Here is a 24387-nt window from a genome sequence, read left to right as displayed (position 1 = left end):
AGATGAACAGAGAACTCACACATCTGAGAAAACATGCACATTTGAAAAGAACTGAAAATAAAAGAAAAAAGACCAAGTGGCAAAAATCCACTTACAATTAATTCCTGAGAACCACTAGGACGGTCGTCTTAGCTTTGCCGTATGCTACCTATTGTTGCATGCATCTGTTAACTATTTATATCATAACTTACAATTCTGAGACAGAGAAATGTGACACAAATAACATAGATAACATGGATCATGAGAGAAAAAATAGACACCAAGAAAATCCTGTACTCCTTTCAACCTCCCAGTATCTCAAAAATATGGACAGCATCATAAAATGTAATAGAACATCAAGTCTTCAGCAGATTAGGCCATTCTAAGCTTGAAGAGGGATGCTCTGTTGTCGAGTACAAGCTGTCCTAGTCCAGCAAGCAGATACTGGGCTGGATATACAAAGCCTTAAGTACATACTTACTTTTCTTATTCCTCCCCATCACCTGTAACACTTGGGATCTTTCTAGAGAAAAGAGACTACATGCAATTAAGAAGTAAGTGATAGCACAGACAGACCTTTATTCTGTCCTGTCTCACGCTTGTGCCCTTGGCAAGGGGGACAGAATAAAAGGAAGCAGCTACCTCATTTTCTGTTGGAGGCAAAGTTTTAGCCACAAGATGAATTCACATACACAGTAATATTTGCATTTAGGGCCAGGCAGTGTTCTGGACACTTGATAAAATTTAATACTGGACCTGGCACCAGATTCTTCCCTGTGAACCTGGGACTAGATGGGCTGTTTGCACTGAATTACACAGATTTTGCTCTATGTTAGAGGCTATTTCCTGGCAGAGAATTCTGACATCTGGGATCTTGCAACTAGACCTTATCTGGTAATGTTTGAACATCAAATCTCAGAGACCAATATTTTGACAAGAAAACCATCTACTTCAGGGACTCAAAAGCTAACCAAAGAAGTTACCTAAGACCGTAAAGGCATGCAAATAATCTAATATATGGAAGTAACTGGAGGCAAGATCGCATTAGGAACTCCTAGCTATTCTTCAACTCTGACCTGTTTTTAGAGCCCTTTAATGTACATTCCATACAGAAACATCCCCTAGATGGTGTTCTATAAGGTATCTATGGTAGCATTTATAAGGCCAATGGGCAATAATATACTATTAAACCTTATGAAGCAGCACAAAAATACTTTGTGCCAGACAAATCTACTGAGACTGAACTGTTGGATGCCTCTCAGAAAAGCAGGTGGCATGTTATCCTCAGGTGAACGACAGATAGGCTGCTAACCAAGAATATGGCACTTCAGATCTACCACTAAGAATCTCTCTTCTCTGCACTTAAGACCGTGAAAGAAGTTTGCTTCTTAAAAGGCTTCTGCATCAGTTCTGGTGAAGCAAACTTATGTATATCAGCCCGGATGAAACAGGAGGCCCACGGGGAACACTGGACCATATGAGGAAAATAAAATTAAATGTAATAAGAGCTGCCAGAGGAAATTTAGCTAACCTCAAATCTTTACTATAAGAAGAAAATAATGTTTAACAAAATCATTTTGGTTTGTGGGTACAGGGCAGCCTATGTAGCTAGCCTTGCCTGACCTGGAATTTACTGTGTATACTATACTTTGAACTTGTGTCAATCCTCCTGCCTCTGCCTCCTGAGTTCCAGCAAAGCTTTAAATTGATTCTATTTTAAAGTAACTACTTATAATGACTAAGATTGATGTACTGTCACTCAAAGCACAGAAATCCCAATGAGGCTCATCCACTTGCATTAGACCCATGTGGCAGGCCAGAATTCCAAACGGAGCCTAAAATACTGTATTCAGAACATTTTATGGTGGACCTAGGAAATTAGAACCATCTTATCTTGACTCATGATGCTCACAATTTGTTATGGGGGAACCTGAGAGTCTAAGTCAGCACTACACAACAGAACTTTTTGCGGTGTTCTGTACCTGCAGTGTCGTTATTAGCACCTGCTGGCCACATGCGGTCACTGAGCACTCATAGTATGAGTGAGGAGCTACATTTTACACCTTATTTTTAACTAATTAAAGCTTTAAGTAGATTCTAGAATAAACCCTAATTTCAGCCAAGGTTCCATATTGTCATCACTTTTTCCTTCATTTTGCTAACTCTTTGTCAGTGCTAACACCCAGATTCCTATTACGGTCCTGTAGGGCCACAACTCCAATGCCACACAGTAAGTTAAACTCTTTTGAACTGAATGCTCAGACAATGAAAAGACTGTTAACTTCATCAGTATGCAAAGTAAATCCCCAAACTTTCTAAAGTTCTTTATGGGGAACATGAATCTTTAAGAAATGGGAGAATTAGGAAAGTCTTAATGCTACTGTCCTTGGAGTAAGCACTAGTGGATGACTTCCCTGTTGGCCATTGATATGGTGGGAAAACACTCTACTGATAACTTTTTAATTGCATAAAGAACAGTGACACTTTGAAACTAGAGAGACCTAGGATCAGTATTCTATGCTAGATAACTCATCAAATGGAATATAACTAAAAAATGAACAGCTTGACTACATGCGCCACCTGAAAGGATACAGCAAGAAACGTGTGGCCATACTTTTACAGTATTTTTTGACAAAAAAAAAATGATTATTTGCCTCTTGTCATAATGAGACATCAGAAAAATCCAGATGATAGGACATTCTGTTAAGTAACTATCAAGAATACTTAAAACTCAAGCCGGGCGGTGGTGGCGCACTCCTTTAATCCCAGCTCTTGGGAGGCAGAGGCAGGTGGATCTCTGTGAGTTCGAGACCAGCCTGGTCTACAAGAGCTAGTTCCAGGACAGGCTCCAAAGCTACAGAGAAACCCTGTCTCGAAAAACCAAAAAGCCAAAAAAAAAAAAGGAATACTTAAAACTCAATGTTATAAGAAAACATGAAAATTGAGTTGTAGAAAGAGAGTATACAGGCATGACAAAAGCATAAACTTTTGTTGGATCCTAACTGTGTAAAATTCATGTTGCTTTTCTCAGATGTGGTTACTGAGGAGATTGCATTTAGGAGTGGACTCAGGACACCTGACTCTGAAGTGGGAAAAACAGGACAAATGTTAGTTATGTGGTGAGTGCAAGTTAGTGCCTAGGTATTCACTGCTCCATTCTTTGCTTCTGGGGGAAGAATTTTAAATGCCACAGTTAGTACCTAGGTATTCACTGCTCCATTCTTTGCTTCTGGGGGAAGAATTGTAAATGCCACAGTTAGTACCTAGGTATTCACTGCTCCATTCTTTGCTTCTGGAGGAAGAATTGTAAATGCCACAGTTAAGAATATTTAATGATAATTTTGGTAAAGATGTTTCAAAAGCACACCAGCTTATTTTCCTATCTCTAATTAATTAATACTGACGATTTATAAGCTCATTACATTTCAGGGTCTGAAAACCAGACACTGTAAAGATTCCTAACATAAGGTACTAGAATTGGTAAGGACAGGCAATGGTAACTAAAGATTCTCATAATTATGCAAGATTTTCCTCTTAATAATTTCAGAAATGTTTTCTCTTTCCCCTCAAAGTGATGGACATGGAGAAAGTCTCAAGTAGAATGAGACACAGTTAAGGAAGTACTAAGCAATATAGCCATGTTCAGATCTGGTTGTTCACTCCCTAGAGACTTAAGCTCTGGAGCCAGTCCTACTCAACACCTGCTTCCCTTACTTGTATCAGTCTTCTGTGTGGAAGGTCCAGTCTTCACTGCAGCTACTTGCTATCAACCATATGTCTGGGATGCACAGAGCCTGACTGCACAGGAACTATGGGGACTGCCTGGCTCTCCCATTCTGACTCATGAAGACTCATTCTGGTCTCATGAAGGTACCAACTACTGTTATAAGTGTTTGGTGGGCAAATTCAAGAAGGGAAGTCAATATCTGCTTTCCAGCTTGCCACGGCTTTATAAATGACCCCTTGGAAGACAGACATGGGGCATGGGCATGAAGGTTATTCTAGAATTTTTCCCATTTGAGAATATTTACTTTAGAGAGATTCAATAATTACTTTTTGGCATCTGGATGGGCCCTTGGACTAATCCCCAAGGATGACACACTTATCCTGGGATTCCTATAAAGGACTCCACTCTTGGGTCACAGCCCAGAATCAAACTGGCCAATGTGAACAAGAGTAAAACAATGGGCCAAGACATTTGGAGTGATGTTAAACAGCAAGAAAGACCAGATACAGGCTTTTGATGAAAGATTCAGAGCCCCATAATACTTAGCTTCCTCGAATTTCCTGGGTTGGCAACTGTTTATAATGTATTTATCTCTTGATTGTAACACCTGGGACGTTGCAGAAATCTGGAGCTTTATTATGTCACATTTATAATGTATTTATCTCCTGATTGTAACACCTGGGACGTTGCAGAAATCTGGAGCTTTATTACGTCACATTTCAGCATTCAGATACACCTAGGCAGAGCACACTGTAACAGACACTGCCGTCTTTTCCTCCAGAATGAATTGAATTATCCTTAGTTTCATTAAGAATGGAACGAAGGTTGGATAGGAGAGCAGGGAAGCATGATTCTTAGTTAAGGGAGTCACCTTAGGGTTGGCAAGAGACTTGAACCTAGAGTGGTTCCCAGGAGCCCAAGGCGATGTCCCCAGTTAGTTCCTTGGGCAGCTGAGGATAGGGAACCTGAAATGACCCTATCCTATAGCAATACTGACGAATATCTTGCATATCACCATAGAACCTTCATCTGGTGATGGATGGAGAGAGAGACAGAGACCCACACTGGAGCACTGGACTGAGCTCCCAAGGTCTCAATGAGGAGCAGAAAGAGGGAGAACATGAGCAGAGAAGTCGGGACCATGAGGGGTGCACCCACCCACTGAGACAGTGGAGCTGATCTATTGGGAGCTCACCAAGGCCAGCTGGACTGTGACTGAAAAAGCTTGGGATAGGGCCGGACTCTCTGAACATGGCGAACAATGAGGGCTGATGAGACGCCAAGGACAATGGCTCAGGGTTTTGATCCTACTTCATGTTCTGGCTTTGTGGGAGCCTAGCCAGTTTGGATGTTCACCTTCCTAGACATGGACGGAGGGGGGAGGACCTTGGACTTTCCACAGGGCAGGGATCCCTGACTGCTCTTTGGACTGGAGAGGGAGGGGGAGAGGAGTGGGAGGAGGGGGAGAAGGGTGGGAGGAGGGGGAGGGAAATGGGAGGCTGGGGGGAGGCAGAAACATTTTTCTTTTTTTTTTCCTTTTCTCAATAAAAAAAATTAATAAAAAAAAAGAATGAGACAAATGTGGAAATTCTGTACCAAATGAGAATACAAAGAAGTCAAATAGATGTGGTTTTCAGGAATGGATAAATACCTCAAAGTTAATAACTTTCACTTTAGAACAATTATTTGTCTACCGTACTGTATTAGTCAGTGTTCCCTAGGATTACAGAACTTATGGAATGAATCTTTCTCTACACACACACACACGCACACACTCACACATTCCATATGTATAGGGGATTTATTGTAATGACTTATACGCTGCGGTCCAGCTAGTTCAACAATGGCTAGCTGTGAACAGCAAGTCCAAGAATCTAGTAGTTGCTCTGCCCGCAGGTTAGGTGTCTCAGCTGACCTTCTGGATGTGCTGGAAGAAATGAGCTCCAAAGCCAATGAAGGAATGGATTGCTAGCAAGGCAAGAGCAAGCAGGCGAAGAGCAACAGATTCCTTCTTCTATGTCCTTATATAGACTTCCAGCAGAAGGTATAGTCCATATTAAAGGTATGCCTTCCTGCCTCAAGATTTGAGTTAAAGACATATGTCTTTTTGCCTCAAGATATGAATTTAAGGCCTGTGTTTTCCAGCCTTAAAATCCAGATCTAAGATGTATGTCTTCCCACCTCAAGATCCCAATCAAAGGTATATATCTTACTACCTCAAAGGTCCAGACTAGAAGATTCAGCTACTTAAAAACAAGCAGAAAATCTCTCACAGGTGTATTCCTATTTCTGGATTCTAGTTAATTCCAGATATAGTCAAGTTGACAACCGAGAACAGCCATCACAATCCACCCCTTGTCAACTTGACACACAATCATATCTCCTCATGTCATGATTAATTTTCAAATGAAAACAATAATCAGGTCATAATAACTCCTACACATAACTATACCACATACAATCACAAACACATTATATATTTAACCAGGTCATAATGAAGCCTAACATGATATAACTATCTTTTGTACAAATATAAATACATTATAAATTTATAATGGGTGACACTGTCCCTTGGGGGACATCTTTTTAGTAGCTCAAGCTTAAATATAACCATTAATATTCTTTTTGTTGATATTACAACATATGATAAAGAAATTGAAAGAAAACACAAATATCTGTACAAATGCATTGTTATCAAGATACAACAGACACACTCATGTTAGCTTAATCCCCGTTTCTGTGACTGGTCATGTGACCTTAGCTGGTATTTAGAACTACCTTCCTCTACTACCCATTCTGTATTCCCTCCACCCTGTGCAAGAACCTCAGCAGATCTAAGGTCTTTTCCTGGAGGAGTGGCCCATACCTTCATATACCAGCATTCCTGAAGGGTCTGTGCCTTTGTCATCCTGTCTGCTTTAGGCTGTTGTAGTTTCCCACTGACTTAACCACAGAACATGATAGCACCAAGAGATGCCCTAGAGTATCTCCTCCAGTCTAGACATAATCGTTCTTATCACCATTTGTGGAGACTTGATCCAATTTCCCCAGAGTAATCTGGATCAATCATCCCACCAAACTCTTTTATTCCTTTCTTAGCCTGTTGGTTTAAGGGCATCAGAAGGTAAAGTAACCAGGGGAAAGCTGCTATCCAGTTCAATGGAATGTTTGTTGTGGCTCTTGACAGGAATGCTCCCCTCTGGAAACCAAACCTCTAGGTAGTAGGAACAGTAAGCAAAAACTTTTCTAGTGGGTTACAAGGGGTGAGAGTGAGTGGAATTATTTACCCTTTTCTAACCCTTGATTCCTGGACCCATGGATCCTAGCTACAGGAGAAACTGTACTATATATTGGATGTTGATTAAGAGTGTATACTGCCTTCTGGAGAACCCTGCCCCACTCCTCCTGGCTGCTGCCACCTAACTGAGTCTTCAAAAGTCCATTCCATCTTTCTGTCAGGACAGCTGATTCGGGATGGTAGGGAACATGATAAGACCAGTGGAGGCCGGGCGGTGGTGGCGCACGCCTTTAATCCCAGCACTCGGGAGGCAGAGGCAGGCGGATCTCTGTGTGATGGAGGAAGGTGATTGGCTAATAAAGGAACTGCCCTGGCCCATTTTATTGGTTAGAGGATAGGTGGGAGGAGTAAACAGAACAAAATGCTGGGAGGAAGAGGAAGTGAGCTCAGAGACTCCACAGCTCTCTCGGGAGCAGACGCCTCAGAGAGAGACGCCATGCCCCCGCTCCCAGGATGAAGCTCCGACCCAGGATGGACTAGGCTAGAATCTCCCTGGTAAGCGCACCTTGGGGTGCTACACACAGATGATTATAAATGGGCTAAATTAATATGTGAGAATTAGCCTAGAAGAGAATGGGCCAGGCAGTGTTTAAATGAATATAGTTTGTGTGTTGTTATTTCGGGGCATAAGCTAGCTGAGCAGGCAGCCGGGGTGCTGGGAATGCAGCCGCAGCCACCCTTATTACTTCATATGGCGCCCACGTGGACAACTGCTTCCACATAAAGCCTGAGACAGCTTGGGAAATAATTATAGAACAAAATGAAATCATTGTGCCTGGTTTCTTGGTAGCAGCAATTTCTCGGTTCTACTCTTCCTGCTAGAGGCAAGAAAGCACCTCATCTAAGAGAGGCTTCCTGACTCAGCTTCAGCTGCAAAATCCTACAGCTCATTAAGAGGTCCTGCCACGAAACACTTAAATGGTGTTGACGAAAAGCTGAATGCATGCTTTTCGGTTTTCAGCCGCAGCAGGAAAAAAGCTGCGCCATTTAAAAATGCCGGCTTTCTGGGCTGTCCTGCCAGGACAAACTCTGACTCTTTTACGCAGGCGGTTTGTGCGGTTTGTAAGCACAGGCTGCTGAAGCTCGCTTGCTGGCTACAGCCAGTACCTCAGCCATGAGGCTGAAAAGCTAAGGAATGGGCTGGATCCAGCCGGCAAAGCCACGCCTTTAATCCTACTGATATTGCATGGTAAATTAAAGACTCATGTGGTCAGAAAAAGAGAGATATACAGTAAAGAGAGATTCAAAGACAAAGAAAAATTTTAAATGGTTTACAGTGTGTTAAAAATATATGCAGACTAAAAGTTGAAGTTCTTAAAGTAAAAAACATAAAAAAGGAAGAGAGTTGTTGTGTGTGGTAGCACACGCCTTCAATCCCAGTGTCTAGAAGGCAGAGACAAACAGATCTCTGTGAGTTCAAGGTGTAGTAGTGTACACCTTTAATCCCAATGCCTGGGAGGCAGAGACAGGCGGATCTCTGAGAGTTCAAAGACAGCCTGGTCTACAGAGTTACTTCAGGTCAAAGATACAGAGAACCTGTCTCAAAAAGCAAAAAGTTAAAAGTAAAAACAAACAAAATAAAGGTTAAAACAAAGCTGTACAAAGATGGAAAATACACAGAGAATCTTGATACTGTATGCTATTATGCTCTCTTTGAATTGTATGAATGCTGAGGAAGGAGCAACAGCTGCTAAAAGATATTTATTTATAAATGCTGCTGAACTAATCCGACATAGATATTTTGATGCCTTGACTTTGAAATTTGGATCTAAGGACATGATGCTTTGGAAAGGAGTTTCTTATATTGTTTTCACAGAGGATGAGACCCTGTTCATTTCTTCTATTCCGATTTGGTATGATGGACCACGCCCTCCTGAAGGGTTGGTGTGAACGCCTTCAAAAAATTGCTTCGCTCAACTGCCAACTGAGATGAAACTAGCACACAGGTTATACCATGAAAGACCAAATTAACGACGCCCCCATTCAGCAGGAAGCAGTTTGGAGAGAAATAACTGCGCCCATATTCCCAAAAAATGTTTATAAATGTTCTTTTACATTTAAAGGGGGATATGATATAGATATGAATAATTTGCATTAGTATAGATTTTGCTTTATTGATAGAGATTTAAGGTCAATTTTGTTATATATATAAGTGTTTCTGATTTTGATTAAGGTATTGTGATTGTGTAGTTCATTTAAATATGTAATGTATAATTAAGAAATATAGATTGTTAATGGATAATCATCGATAATAGTAAAGCTTGTAGTCATGTTAATTAGATTTTCTACATATATAGAGATATATTTTAGATAGACTTTCTTCATGTCTTTCAAAGATTACAGAATAGGACATTTAATGTTTTAATAACTGAGGACTTTTCATGACAATGAGACACTCTGCTCCTGGCAGCACCAATGTACTTCAAGAGGAAGATGGGCATCGAAGAGGCACCTTATGGAGTTTGATAGCCATTTGGGCAAGAAACTGCTCTTGCCTGGACTATTGCATAAACTGGACACAGAGAACCCGCAGAGAGAGGACTACTGAACTTGCCTAAAGGTGAGATGATCTTTCGGGGTTCCTGATTCATGAAAGAGTCTGCGAGACATTCTGCAGGACACAACAGATAGTGACTGAACTGACTTTGAATTTTCCTGCTTTATGGAAATGTCTGCTGGATACCGTGGGCCTGAAGGCTGAAGATGAATGCCCCAACGGTACAAAAGAACTTTGGGTGACTGTCCAGGCAGCGAGATGTCTTTGTCATTTCTAGAGTTTGAAGTTTCTTAGTTCTTGTTTACTTAGGTAATATTGTATCTTTCTGGAGTCTTTGATGGAGTTAAGAATAGTTAGTTATAGTTATAGTTTTCCTTAGTTATGATAAAGATTATTGTAACTTTTACTTGATAACTGTTTTGTTATATGTAATTTTGCTATGTTAAAGTTAAACCTTTTTTTTTTTGTTTAAACCGAAAAAGGGGAAATGATGGAGGAAGGTCATTGGCTAATAAAGGAACTGCCCTGGCCCATTTTATTGGTTAGAGGATAGGTGGGAGGAGTAAACAGAACAAAATGCTGGGAGGAAGAGGAAGTGAGCTCAGAGACTCCACAGCTCTCTCGGGAGCAGACGCCTCAGAGAGAGACGCCATGCCCCCGCTCCCGGGATGAAGCTCCGACCCAGGATGGACTAGGCTAGAATCTCCCTGGTAAGCGCACCTTGGGGTGCTACACACAGATGATTATAAATGGGCTAAATTAATATGTGAGAATTAGCCTAGAAGAGAATGGGCCAGGCAGTGTTTAAATGAATATAGTTTGTGTGTTGTTATTTCGGGGCATAAGCTAGCTGAGCAGGCAGCCGGGGTGCTGGGAATGCAGCCGCAGCCACCCTTATTACTTCATCTGTGAGTTCGAGACCAGCCTGGTCTACAAGAGCTAGTTCCAGGACAGGCTCCAAAACCACAGAGAAACCCTGTCTCGAAAAACCAAAAAAAAAAAAAGACCAGTGGATTCCATGATCACGGGCCCACTGTCACACTTCTCTGGCTGTGTGATGGAGGAAGGTCATTGGCTAATAAAGGAACTGCCTTGGCCCATTTTATTGGTTAGAGGATAGGTGGGAGGAGTAAACAGAACAGAACGCTGGGAGGAAGAGGAAGTGAGCTCAGAGACTCCACAGCTCTGCTCTCGGGAGCAGACGCCTGAGAGAGACGCCATGCCCCGCTCCCGGGATGAAGCTCCGACCCTGGATGGACATAGGCTAGAATCTTCCCGGTAAGCGCACCTTGGGGTGCTACACATAGATGATTAGAAATGGGCTAAATTAATATGTGAGAATTAGCCTAGAAGAGAATGGGCCAAGCAGTGATTAAAAGAATACAGTGTTCATGTAATTATTTCAGGGCATAAGCTAGCCGGGCAGGCGGCTGGGGTGTTGGGGACGCAGCCCCGCCGCCCTTTTACTACAGCTGTGAAGTGAGTTCCTTGGTCAGAAGCAGTACTGTGTGGAATACCGTGATGGTGGATAAGGCATTCTGTAAGTGTATGGTTTTGGCAGAAGCATATGTGCAGGAAATGCAAATGCATAACCAAAATAAGTGTCTACTCCAGTAAGGACAAAGCATTGTCCTTTCCAAGAATGAAGTGGTTCAACGTAGTAGTCCTATGTCAACTTGACACACAAACTAGAGTTATCTGAAAGGAGGGATCCTCGATTAAGAAAGTACTTAATTCCCCACCACTACCATGGGAGAGCTGACCCCCAGCACTTGGGAGAGATGGCACACCACAGGCATGTGGTGAGAGATCCCTCACTACAGGCATGAGAGCTGCTGGTCCATTGACATGAGCCTAGGAGACCTGGCTCTGCCCCTCACCTCAGGGGGTGGGCCCATTGGCCCAGATCTACCAGTTCAGCTACCGCCCAGATCCATATCCTGGGCCTTGGAATGGCCCACCCTAACAGATTCCCATCTATGACCTGCTGGATTGCACAGAGGGACTGGTGTGATAACTTAAAGTGTCCTTGAAGGCAGGACACTTTAGTAGAAAAGGTCCCTCTGCAACTCCACTAGTAAACATTTTAGTGTGTGTGTGTGTGTGTGTGTGTGTGTCTGTGCGCGCGCGGAATGGTAAGAAGAAGCAGGAACCCAGTGAGATATTTCAACACTTCCATGAATTTGATGCATGCCATTAGAGCATATATCTATGCCCCATTACACACACACACACACACACACACACACACACATAAATAGTTTCTTTCATCCTGTCCTCAGGGAACAAAATATTTTCACAACATCTGAGTTCAAGATGATTTTGCATTTAATGTATCTACAGATCAGACCAGGAAGAAAACATACCAATTGGAGATCCAGAAAGGCAATAATGAACACTGGAGGCTATTCCTTTTCTCCTTCGTCACCACTCTTAACCACAATTTCATCACACAAAGTTGGATGTAGACCGAGAAGCAAACTGTGTTAGTGGAAACATCATCCTTTCATTTATTAAAAAACAATGTTCTTCATGTCATCTGAACCATCATGAGAAAGTACAGATATACAAATACATACTTAAAAATACACAACACTGGCATCTAATTAAGGTCATGTGAGCTATGCTGTAGTCGAGGCTGAAATATGAAATTCTAGGTCTCTGGATTAGTTATAAGCCTTGCTTACCATATCAGAAGGAGCGTTTTCTGGGGGAAACTGTAGGTGACTCTAAAAATAAGCTGTCCTTAACACTAAGCTCAGCTGTACCAACCTCAGGCTCTGAGGTTGAAAACACATGACCGAAAATGTGGGAGGAAAGCACATAGTCCCAATAACATTGACACACCAATCAACATGAAGGAAGAAAGGAAAGAATGATTAGAACTCATTTCCCTGTTTCCCATGGAGTGAGAATTGGCACATTCAGGAAAGAAAAAGCAAACAGCATAAAGAGAAACCATTCGAGTTAGAAGAGAAAAGAAAACCTCAATGAATTATTTTCTTAGTAGTGTCTGCGTCACCTGAAGTACTGCCAGCGATGTTCATTCCAGTCCTCTTCGGAGAGCTCTTCCACACCAACTCTGGGCATCAGAAGAAGGAAATGTGAACACGACAGGACAACACAGGTACCAGGAGCTCTGGCATCCAACCTGGACCATGTCCATGAAGAAAGCTATCTCACCTTCAACAGAAATTCATAGTCCCTTTTTTGGTCAGTGCTGGGAATGGAACCCAAAGTCTTGAAAACACTATGTAAGTGCCAACCATGGAGGCTGCATAACAATCTGGTTGTCCCTATTCTCTAAAACCCAAGAGGCAGAGAAACTGCTAAATTTAAAACAGCAATGTTAAGAGCTAGATCAAATGAGGAACGATTGAGAATGACGTCAAGCCCCTAAAAATATAACACAACAAAATCAGATGAATAAATGTATAGCGTATAAAATTAATCTACAAAAATACCAGGAGTTCATCAGTTTCATAAAGCAAGATGATTCCATAAAAAAGAAAGCAGAAACATGTAGTAAGTACATGTTACTAAACAATGAACATGTATTTAAAGTATGTGTATATTTTATACATGGTTAATAGGAAGAACAAAACCCACTGTATTACTAAAACAAAACAATACTTAGAAGATAGAGACGGCCACTCTTTTTCTACAGAAGAAAAACAACATTGTCCACAGCTTCAATCTGAAGGCCAAGAATCCAACTCTGGCTCTTCTATTTCTTTGAGGTCTCTGGCTTGTTGTGGCCTTTCACTTTCCTTAATGATTTCTGGACTATTCAGACAACATTGAACTTCACATCATGCTACGATATGGTTCTATAGACTCAGCACTAAGGGCTTTTGAATCCACAATGAATATTTGTTGTGGGGAGCCATTCTCCTGTGCACTGTGGGATCCTGCCTTCTACTTACAGGATGCCGACAGCAACAACCCCAACTGCCCCAGCATATAACAACTCAAAAAGATCTCCAAAAATTCCTAGATGTCTTCCAGGTAGTAAAATCACCCTTAGTTCAGACATTGCACTAAATCAGGTATTTCTGGTGGGAGTAATAGCATCCCTATGAGTGTAAAAACTGGTTCCTGTGGGACATACACAAAAACATACTGGGTACGTTTGAAGCCATTGAAAAGCATTATAAAATAACAAGAGATACAGCAGATCTCTGGTACTAAATTTTCACTACAGTTAATTGGAAAAATTGAGAAATATTGTGATAGGCAATGCTCAAAATTCTCATTCCATTGTCTCCCTTGAAAAAATGTGAGATAATGATGTCTCATAAAATGATTCTTTCAATTAGTTACATGGTCAGATAAGAATACGGCTTAAACTGTACTTTCTAAATTACTATAGCATATTAAAAACTGTAAAAAATACCAGAAAGACAAACCAGGATTTCTTTAATGTCAGTTTTATTATTGCTTGGGGGATTGTAATAATAATATTAATAACATGATATAAACAGCTAAAACTTAGAAAGAGAGTATCATGTGTCAAACAGCATATTTAATGAGAGAATGTTTGGGGGCTTCTGGAAGTAGTGGTGATAACACTGGGGATAAAAACGAGGACCTTGCACATGCTGGGCAAACATTCTACCATTGAGTTGCACCCTGCAGCCCTAGTGCAAGAATTCTTCATCAAATCAACACACTATGATTGTCACTATTTAATTGGTGAGAAAACTGTGAGTTCGAGGTAAAACAATTTGCCTACAGTCACGAAAATAGAAAAGAGCAGGGCGGTGGTGGCGTACACCTTTAATTCCAGCACTTGGGAGTCAGAGGCAGGCAGATCTCTGTGAGTTCAATGACAGCATGGTCTACAAAAGTGAGCTCCAGAACAACCAGAACTGTTATATATAGAGAGACCCTCTCTTAAAATAAAAAAAAAAGCCCAACCAAGCACAACAAATAAGCAAAAGGTAGAAACTGTACGGGCACAATTCCAACTTTGACCTGCAGACTCAGGGACCCCAGTTATTTCTGCTAAGATTTCTAAGTATAAGGCTGCATCATTTTAAAAATCAAGTAACAAACACTGCTACATAAACAGCCCAGGGTTTCTTCTCATCTTTATTCTTTATGCTATCTTGAAGAGAATGTTACCATCATTTCTCAGTCTAATAAGATTAATACCAGAGTGTTCTTACTTGCCCTTGAATAATTGTATTACTTCCCTGTGGGGTACAAAGGCTAGCGGGATTTATGTCTTTCCACTACCTCTCTACCCAATCCTCACTACCATTTCATGTATGTACTCCAAGAAAACAGTCATCGCACCAACATAATGTGTTTGGGATACATATGTTCATCTGTTGATATAATTTCATAACCCCTCTAAGTCGCCAAAATTATGTCATTTGTGAATAACAGCACTTATTCAAGAGTCTAAAAAAATACACAGTTTGTATATTAACTAAAATATTGGAGAATTTCCCATTACATTTTAAAATATCAATCACAAAACATTAATTTAAAAATATAATTTAGACTTATGGAAAGAAGGGACCTGGCTTTGAAACTGTAGTTTTATTCATTTTTTTTCTTCATAAACAGACTTGAAGTTAGTCATGGTCAAGAAATCACAGCTAGCTATGTATGGTGGCATATACCTTTAATCCCACCCAGCATTCTGGCAGCAGGGGTGGGTGGATCTCTGTGAGTTTGAAGGCCAGTCTGGTCTGCATAGTGATTTCCAGGTCAGCCAGGACTATGTAGAGAGACAGTGTGAAAGGAGGGAAAGAGGGAAAAAGAGGGAAAAAGAAGAAGGAAAGAGGAAGGGAAGGGAACGGAAGGGAAGAAGGAGGGAAGGAATCACAGCTAACCTCTAGTTATGTACAGTAGAACTCCAAGACTTTCCTTGGTCCTATTTCTGAGCAGCTAGCTAACCACTCATCAGCAGCTGAAGAAATAAGGAACAAGTAAGAAAGTAAACTCTGATCCTACTGAGTTCTCAGGGTTCAGTACACCACAGTAAGTATCAGGGGATTTCTGAGTCAGTTTAAAATAAGAACCGTGTTACAGAAATTACGTGAGGCCACCAAATAACATCACAAGCCAAGAAAAACCAATCACTCTCGTTACCTTATTTTGGAAGGAACTTGTTTTGATGCAATTTCTGTAAATGTCAGTGTCTATACTTAAATAATCATTATTTATACACATCTGGAAAAATACAATGAGCTAGCACCATATTTATTTTTCAACAATAGTACATGTTGTTTCACTTGGGTGTCTAGGTAGAGCTGGGTACCAACAAGAAAGATGGAAACAAAATACAGAAGCAGAAATCAGTAAAATGAAAATCAGATAAGCAGTATAGTAAAGTAAGTAGAATAAAAGGTAATTTTTAAAAGAGAAACAAAAATGCTTACATAAAAAAATCTAATAGCTGGGCTTGGTAGCATACACCTTTAAACCCAGCACTAGAGAGACAAAGGCGAAGGCTTTTTGTGAGTTCTATGCCAGCCTGGTCTACACAGTGAGTTCCAGGACAGCTTAGGCTACATAATGAGACCCTATGTTCAAACAAAAATAACAAAACCCTTTCTACCAAACCCCTAGCGAGTCTGACAAAAAAAATAATGACACACATTATTAGGAACAAAATGTAAAAAGAAAAAACAAAACATTAGATCACTGCAGACCCAGAAATATCTAAAGAACAATCAGGAAATACCATATGTCTTAGGGTCACTATTGCTGTGATGAAACACCATGACCAAAGCAACTTGAGGAGGACAGGGTTTGTTTTGATCACAGTTCTACACAACAACTCATCACCAAAAGCAGTCAGGACAGGAACTCAAACAGGGCTGGAACCTGGAGTCAGGAGCTGATGATACAGAGGCCATGGAGGGGTGCTGCTTACTGGCTTGGTCCTCATGGCTTAATCAACCTGCTTTCTTATAGAACCCAGAACCACCAGCCCAGGGGTGGAACCGCCCACCACAGGCTGGGCCCTCGCCATCAATCACTAATTAAGAAAATGTCTTCCAGCAGAACATTACGGAGGCATTTTCTCAACTGAGGCTTCCTCCTCTCTGATGATGGTTCTAGTTCTAAATTGTGTCAAGTCGACATAAAAATATGAATAACATTAACTTGAAAATCTAGGTCAAACTGATAAATTTCACAAACTATCACAGTTCACTCAATATAAAATATGTAATTTGAAAAGCCTCATCCATTACACAGTTTAAAGATTTTTGAAAAAGTAGTCTTTAGACCTAGCAGGTTCCACTGGAGAATTCTTACCAAAAAGTAAAAGAAAATAACACCAAGTATAAAGAAGGGTAGAACATTCCAGTTCATGTTGTGAGGTCATGTTACCCTGATACCTAAACCAGAAAAGTGCATGCAAAAAAGAGAGCTATAGACTATATCCCTGTGAGCACAGAAAAATTCTTAAGCAAGTATTTATTCATAGAGTTAAGCAGTATTAAAATAATATACCATAATCAAGTAGGAGCTATTTCAGAAAAGCTGGACTGGTTCAGTATTTGGAATTGAACAATGTAATCCACCAGAGTAAAGAACTAAACAAAAAAAGCACATGATCACACCAACTGATGCAGAAAATGAATTTGTTAAAATCCATGCCCATCCAAGACAAAAACTTTAGGAAAATAAATATGAGGGCCAGCAAGATGTCTCAATGAGTAAATGCATTTCTTGCCAAGTCTGATGACCTGAGTTCCATCCCGAGGACAAACGTGGTAGAAGAAAAGAACCAACTCCCAAAAAGCTGTCATCTGGCCTACACATGTGTGCCCTGCCCACAAATAAATAAAATATATTTAAAAAGAAAGTAGACTAAACATGAGATAGAAATTTACTAAATATGATGATGACTATCTACAAAATCCTTATAAGCTATTATGACACCCCATGATGAAGGGCAAGATGTCTCTCTTAATGTTGGGAGCTGGGTGAAGATAGCCATTAGCACTACTTTTATTAAACATAGGACTGAAAGACAGTCAGAGCAATAACACATGAAAAGAAAGCCAAAGGTAAATTGGTTGGTTGAAAAATGAAAAATAAAACTATTTAACTTTGTATAATTATGCAGATAATCCAGAAAATTTTATCTATGTAGAAAATCCCAAAGAATATAAAAACAAAATAAAACACCTCCTAGAACTTAAAAAAAGGGAATTCAGCACAGTTACAGGATATAAATCTAATAAAACTTGCATATGATTTATATACTACAAATGACAAAATACTAATATAAAGAAACAAAAAGGGCCAAAATAAATGTGGAAACATACTACATTCATGAATCGGAAGACACAACATGATGAAGATGTTAATCTCCGTGGTTGATAGTATATAAAATACAGTTCCTATGAAAAGCACAGAAAGATTTTGTTTACTTTTGTTTTATCCAATTTTTTTTGAGACAGGGTCTCTTTATAACTCTGAGGCTAGCCTTGAACTCCCGCCTTGGCCTCCTGATTGTTGAAATTACAAGCATGCCTGACCATAGAAAAAAAATTTTACTTTAGAGATAGATAAGCTTATTCAAAAAATCATATGGAATTAAACTAGAATAGCTCCATTGGGAAAAAAGTAGTTGCAATCTGTGTACCTAATGCTCAGACATACTGTTTTACTATAGTCAGCATTTTCGGTAAGTCAGACACACAGATCAACGAACCAGAACAGAAACTGATCCATGGATACACAGAAAACTTCATTTCTGATAAATGAGCTAAAGCAATTTAATAGAATATCACAGTCTTTTTTATTATATCATACTGGAACAACTGGATAGCCATAGACAAACAAGACAAAACTTTACATCTTCTACAAACATTAACCAACAACAGCTCATAGACTTAAAAGTAAGCTATAAAACGAAGTGTTTAAGGTAGCAACAAAGAAGTAAGTTTCAAGAGGGTTTGGTGAGTTTTTTAGACATGGCATCAAATATGTGATCCAAAAAAGACAGATTACAATACTTCAAATTGTGACTTCTGATCTATGAAAGATTCTACCAAAAAGACTTCAAGACAAGCTATAAGAAAGCGAGAAAAGACTTACAAACATGTTATCTTGCAAACATTAGTATCTAGAATAAAAACATTTTAAAGTCAATAACAACAAATAACTCCAATTATAAAGCAAACAAAAGACTTGAGCAGAAAAGCAATAGATAAGCACATGGAGAGATATTCAACATCATCAGCGCACAAAAAAAGAGATGCAAACTAAGAGCAGGATGAGACAGCAGCTAGAGAATGCAAAGCAGCACTGCTGAGAGTATCGGGAAACCCAGTTCTCACAGGCCACCAGCACAGCCACTTCCAGAAAAGTGTTAAGCAGTTCCTTAGAAAATTAAATATGCATTTACTATCTCATCTGGCAAGCATAGTCCTGGACATGTATCTCAGGTATATGGAAGTCTATACTGATATAAAAACTTACCCAGAAATGTTAGCAATAGCTTTATTTATAATAGTCATCAACTGGAAACTAAGCAAATGACCTCTAATTTGTGAATGATTAAACAAGCCCTGATACATTCATGTCATAGAGTATTATCCAGAAACAAAAAGAAACAAACAATTGACATGTACAATGGCCTTCATGGATCTCTTCCAGGCATATGCTGAATGGAAGAAAAAGCCAATCTCAAAAGATCATATGCTATGATTTGAGCTCTTTAATTATCAAAATGACAAAAGTATGGAGATGGAGAACAAATTTGAGGGTGTTGGACTAAGGGGTTGGTAAGGAGAGGACGTGGGTGTGATAAAGGATGGAGCTGAGATGATGCCTTTGTATTGGAGCAGCTCTTTACCTTGAACACAGTGGTACTTACAAAAAACCTATATGTAAACTGGGTGGAGGTGGAGGACACTTTTAATCTCGGGAGGCAGAGGCAGGCGGATCTCTGTGATTTGAGGCCAGCCTGGTCTACAGAGCAAGTGCCAGGACAGCCAGGGGTACACAGAGAAACCCTGTCTCAAAAAAACAAAACCAACTACATGTGCCCCTTCGGGTCATGGCTGCAATACGATACAATTATGCAAGATGGAAGCACACAGAAGCATAAATACTCTGGCTCACATGTCAAAGAAACTTGAGAGAGATTTCTCCAAATTTGACAATTCAAAAAACTCCTATGACATTACCAATGAAGAAAAGTGAAACTGAATCTTTTCTAAAATACTAATAATATCAAGTTTTGATCACCCATCCTCCAAAGATTTTTATTTCTATATATTATCTATGAATAATATGACAAAATTGCATGGTGAAGGGACCAAAAAGTAGACAGATAAAAAGCAGCAAAGAAGTATTACAGGAACTGTTGGTTTTCCGCTCAGCAGAGTTGCTCACTTCTTACCAACTGCAGTCGAGCTGGGCCATCACATGCTTCTCAGAAAGCTGCCCACATAGTCAGCTCTGGGAAGGACTGTTTTCATGGCCCACATTTTGAAAAGGTCATGAGGAAGTGCAAAAAAATCAACTCTCTACTCTCAGTGGAAAATCACTTGGTTCTATTTGTACCAGATATGTTTATGGGTTGAAAAAAAGAAAAGGACTTATGAAATGCACATGATATAATCTGGTCCTGAAGAGTCAGGGGACAGGGTGACCAGACAATTCCTGAGGGGGCTAGGATTTTTATATAGTTTAGGGAGCCACTTTAAATTACTCATATAAAATCAAGCATAAATATGAATATTTTATGAACATATAAAAGTGAGTTTTATGAATAGGGTGAGAAATTATGACAGACTTCAAAGTTTTCATAAACTCCTGTTAAGTTCTATAATATTCTTCAATATTTTCAAAAGCCCATGATAAATACCAATATCGCAGAGTCTGAGAAAATTACAAAATGTTGCTTATTAGCTATCTGCTAACCAGCAGTTCTTGCTTGAAGAGTCCTTTTGTGATCACTCACTATGTCCAACAGGTAATGCCTCTTGGTTTTGTGTGTTCAGTTGGCCCTCCTTATGTATGGGGGGGCGGGGAATTCAATCAATCCCAAATTAAAAATATCCCCCCCCACAATTGCTTCTGTACTGAGCATATAGACTTTTTTCTTGTCATGATTCCCCAAACAATGTGGCACTACAGTTGTTTACATAACATTTACATTGTAGGAAATATCAAAGGCTTTTAGAGACCACTTAAAGTATTTAAGATGACGGGCATGGGTTCTGAACAAATACCCCATTTTTGTAAGGGCCTTGAGCATCTCTAGGGTTTATTATTCATAGAGAGTCCTGGAACAACATTTTCAAACACCAATTAAATATTCGTGCATCTATTTGTGATGTTCTAAGTGTTCTGTAGGTAAGGAAAGAATTACAGGGGTTAGACAATGAGGACGTGTCTCACTGGTACAGCACTTGCCTAGCATGTTTGAACCACTCGTTCTATCACTTGCAGCACACTTAAAAACCCAGATATCTTGGCCTTTGTTCTTAGTTACATGATGGTGAGTTAAGGTTTTTAATGCATCTTTGAAGTCTATGTTCTTATGCAGCTTATTCCAATTCCTGGGAATAGCAAAAAATGATAAGCATTTAGAGATCTGCTTTAAATTATTTATATAAAGTTAAGCATAAGTGTGAATGTTTTCTGAATACATAAAATACATTTTTATGAGTAGAATGAGAAATAAATCATAATAGTCTTCAAAGTTTCCAAAAACTTCTGATAAGCTACATAGTATTGTTCAGTATTTTCAAAAGCCCATGATAAATACAAATATCAAAGAGTCTGAGGAGGTTATGAAATTTTATTTGTTGCCTGACAATTTTCTATACAAAATGAGCATCTTTATTACAAAAATCTTCATCTGGCAAAAAGTAACTTCACAGGTCAATTATACCCTGCAATTATACCCAGGATCAATCACCTGTCTTATCCTCATGCTACCACAAAAAACAAAGACAGTACTATCTGATGTCTCAAATTGGATGTCACAGAATTAAAATTTCTTTCTTCGGGTTTATATTCTCAAGGATAGACTGTGTTATTTAATCCGACCTTTAGTATTAATGCTAGGAAGTTGAAATTCGAAACACTCCACATTTTATGCAGAAGGCAGTCTTCAGCATTACAACCCTTTTTATAGATGGAAGGCACAGTGAGCAAGTCTTGGCAAGACTTCCTGAATTCCAATCCACCTCATCCTCTTAATACTCTGCTACCTGCAGTCAAATCGTTGCCCTGTGTCTCATTTCCCCAACTCTACAATAGAGACTTCAGTATTATCTCCACTATGGGAATGTTCTGAGAACCATATCTTAATACATAGGCATGGAAACGCAAATAGCACCTGCAACGCAAGCATGAGTGAGGACCCTGATTGTCACCAAGAAGCCTTGATCTGCAGACTGAGACATACTAGCCCAGAAATGGCATAGCTGGCAGTGGCCAAACCCAGGAATCCCTGCCTACCATTATACCATTAGTATAAAAGCCTCAGGTGGAAGAGGCCATTTTCTCAAATCCCGCTTCTTTCCTCTGAAATGTGTAGGAGCTCCAGCTGTCTTTGGCATTCTGCGTTCTAGAGGGAAAACAAACTAAAGACCAATAGAGAAAGATATACTGCCACCTTGTGGCTCTTTGGAGAGTGACTCTTCAGGCATTTGCATTACTTGTGGTCATGAAGTCTCTTCACAGGAATAGAAACCCTAAGACAGTCTGGGGGGCGGGGGAGACATACCAAAATGGATGGATATGGCATTTTCTATGTAACTTTCATCTGTTATATAGCCCCATGACATCTTTTGTGTGTAGTCTGTAGCTTTGTCTAACAAATAACAGAGGGATGTTGACCTGAGTTTGATTTTTTTATTTTCCCTTAATTCTCCCGACTCTACTTCCCAAGCATTAGAATTGCAGCCTATAGTTCGTGATCCTAGAGAAACTAAATAATAAGGTGAACCCAAAGAAAAACATATATTTATCCTCCTGGAAATTGGAAGTAGACAAGATCGCCAGGCAAAAGTTGGGAACATGGGGTGGGGGTGGGATGAGGGAAGGGGAGAGGGGGAGAGAGAACGGACAAGGGGAGGATTGGGGAGAGCTTGGGGGAGTGGGATGGTTGAGATGGAGGAAGGGTGGATATAGGAGCAGGGAAGAAGATATCTACATTAAAAGAGCCATTTTAGGGTTGGCAAGAGACTTGGCTCTTGAGGGGTTCCCAGGTATCCACGGGGATGTCCTCAGCTAGGTCCTTGGGCAGCATCAGAGGAGAGGGAACCTGAACTGGCCTTGTCCCATAGCCACACTGATGAGTATCTTGAATATCATCATAGAACCTTCATCTGGCAATGGATGGAGATAGAGACAGAGACCCATATTGGAGCACTGAACTGAGCTCCCAGGGTCCAGTTGAAGAGCAGAAGGAGGGAGAACATGAGCAAGGAAGTCAGGACTGTGAGGGGTGCACCCACCCACTGAGACGGTGGGGCTGATCTAATGGGAGCTCACCAAGGCCAGCTGGATTGGGGCTGAACGAGCATGGGATAAAACTGGACTCTCTGAATGTGGCTGACAATGGGGGCTGACTGAGAAGCCAATGATAATGGCACTGGGATTTGATTCTACTGCATGTACTGGCTTTGTGGGAGCCTAGTCTGTTTGGATGCTCACCTTCCTGGACCTGGGTGGAAGGGGGAGGACCTTGGACTTCCCACAGGGCAGGGTGCCCTGACTGCTCTTCAGACTGGAGAGGGCAGAGGGGGGAGGGGGAGGGAAATGGGAGGAGGGGAGGAGGTGGAAATTTTTAATTAAAAAAAAAGCTCAAAAAAGAAAAGAAAAGCCGGGCGGTGGTGGCGCACGCCTTTAATCCCAGCACTCGGGAGGCAGAGGCAGGCGGATCTCTGTGAGTTCGAGGCCAGCCTGGTCTACAAGAGCTAGTTCCAGGACAGGAATCAAAGGCTACGGAGAAACCCTGTCTCGAAAATTCAAAAAAGAAAAGAAAATGTCATCTCCTTTTTGCACGGAAGCAAGAAAAGGCACTGCATACAAAATCCTAAGAAAGCAAAATCTACTTGCCTCTTTTGGCTGCTGGCTAAGGAGCTGGCTAAGGAGCCAGCTCATCCTAGTTTCTGTGTGTACTGATAATCCTATTTTCGATTGTTTTTTTAGAATTCAATGACAATTTTGTATCCTGAAAAATCCCAATACTCTAAATTTTAATTTTAAAAAATCTAAAACACCTCCTCCCCACACACATTGCTTAAACCAAAAGAAGGAAAATCTTTCACAAGCACAGCCTGCACAGCACCTTGAGCTTTCTCAAGAATTATGACAACTGACACATTTGGACGCAAAATTGGCTTGGTTTCAAACTGACCTTATATTGAGCCATGACAGCATTGGCGTGGTGCCTCCACCGATGACTCATACAGTGAAGAAGACAATAAGCAGCGTGGTTGTGAACATCATCTGGCGGGCATAGGATGTCGTGTCACGGATAGCAAGTGCAAATGCCATTGCTCCCCTCAGGCCTATGGGACCAAACAGGAAGATCTTCTGGTGATGTGGGAACCTGGTGATAATTCTTCAGAATGCACTGCCACTGTGGGAATAATAGAACCCTAGCCATATGCTTTGGGAGCCCAGCTGCTTAAGCCAGGTAGAAGCACCTTAAAGGTGTATGGTTTTCTTCCCTTTGAAGCTGGCTTGCACAGAATTCCCAGCATAAGAAGAAAAACAGCAGCACTTTGTATGGCAGAATACTAACCGCTCTTATTATTTAAATGAATCTTCTCCTAATGACTGGAAAGGAAAAGAAGCTTGCATAATAACAAGCTCTAAGTCTTCTATCCGAATACCACGCAGTCAACAGAAATGTTGCCTGACTATGAATGTGTGGAACTG

General features: G+C 40.5%; 1 protein-coding gene across 1 annotated transcript in view; it reads right to left on the bottom strand.

Moving 5' to 3' along the window:
• Positions 1-24387, bottom strand: part of LOC121443736 (sodium/hydrogen exchanger 7-like) — a 152714-nt gene that overhangs the window by 46227 nt on the left and 82100 nt on the right. Inside the window, 2 exon segments of the mRNA XM_041645530.1 lie at positions 12524-12583; positions 23861-24014. Coding sequence (XP_041501464.1) covers positions 12524-12583; positions 23861-24014 — 214 coding nt within the window.

This window comes from Microtus oregoni, unplaced genomic scaffold (assembly GCF_018167655.1).
Source record: "Microtus oregoni isolate MIOR12 unplaced genomic scaffold, Mior012 000112F_ref0000385, whole genome shotgun sequence".
In the NCBI taxonomy this organism is placed as follows: domain Eukaryota; kingdom Metazoa; phylum Chordata; class Mammalia; order Rodentia; family Cricetidae; genus Microtus; species Microtus oregoni.
This window is presented reverse-complemented; position numbering and strand designations above follow the sequence as displayed.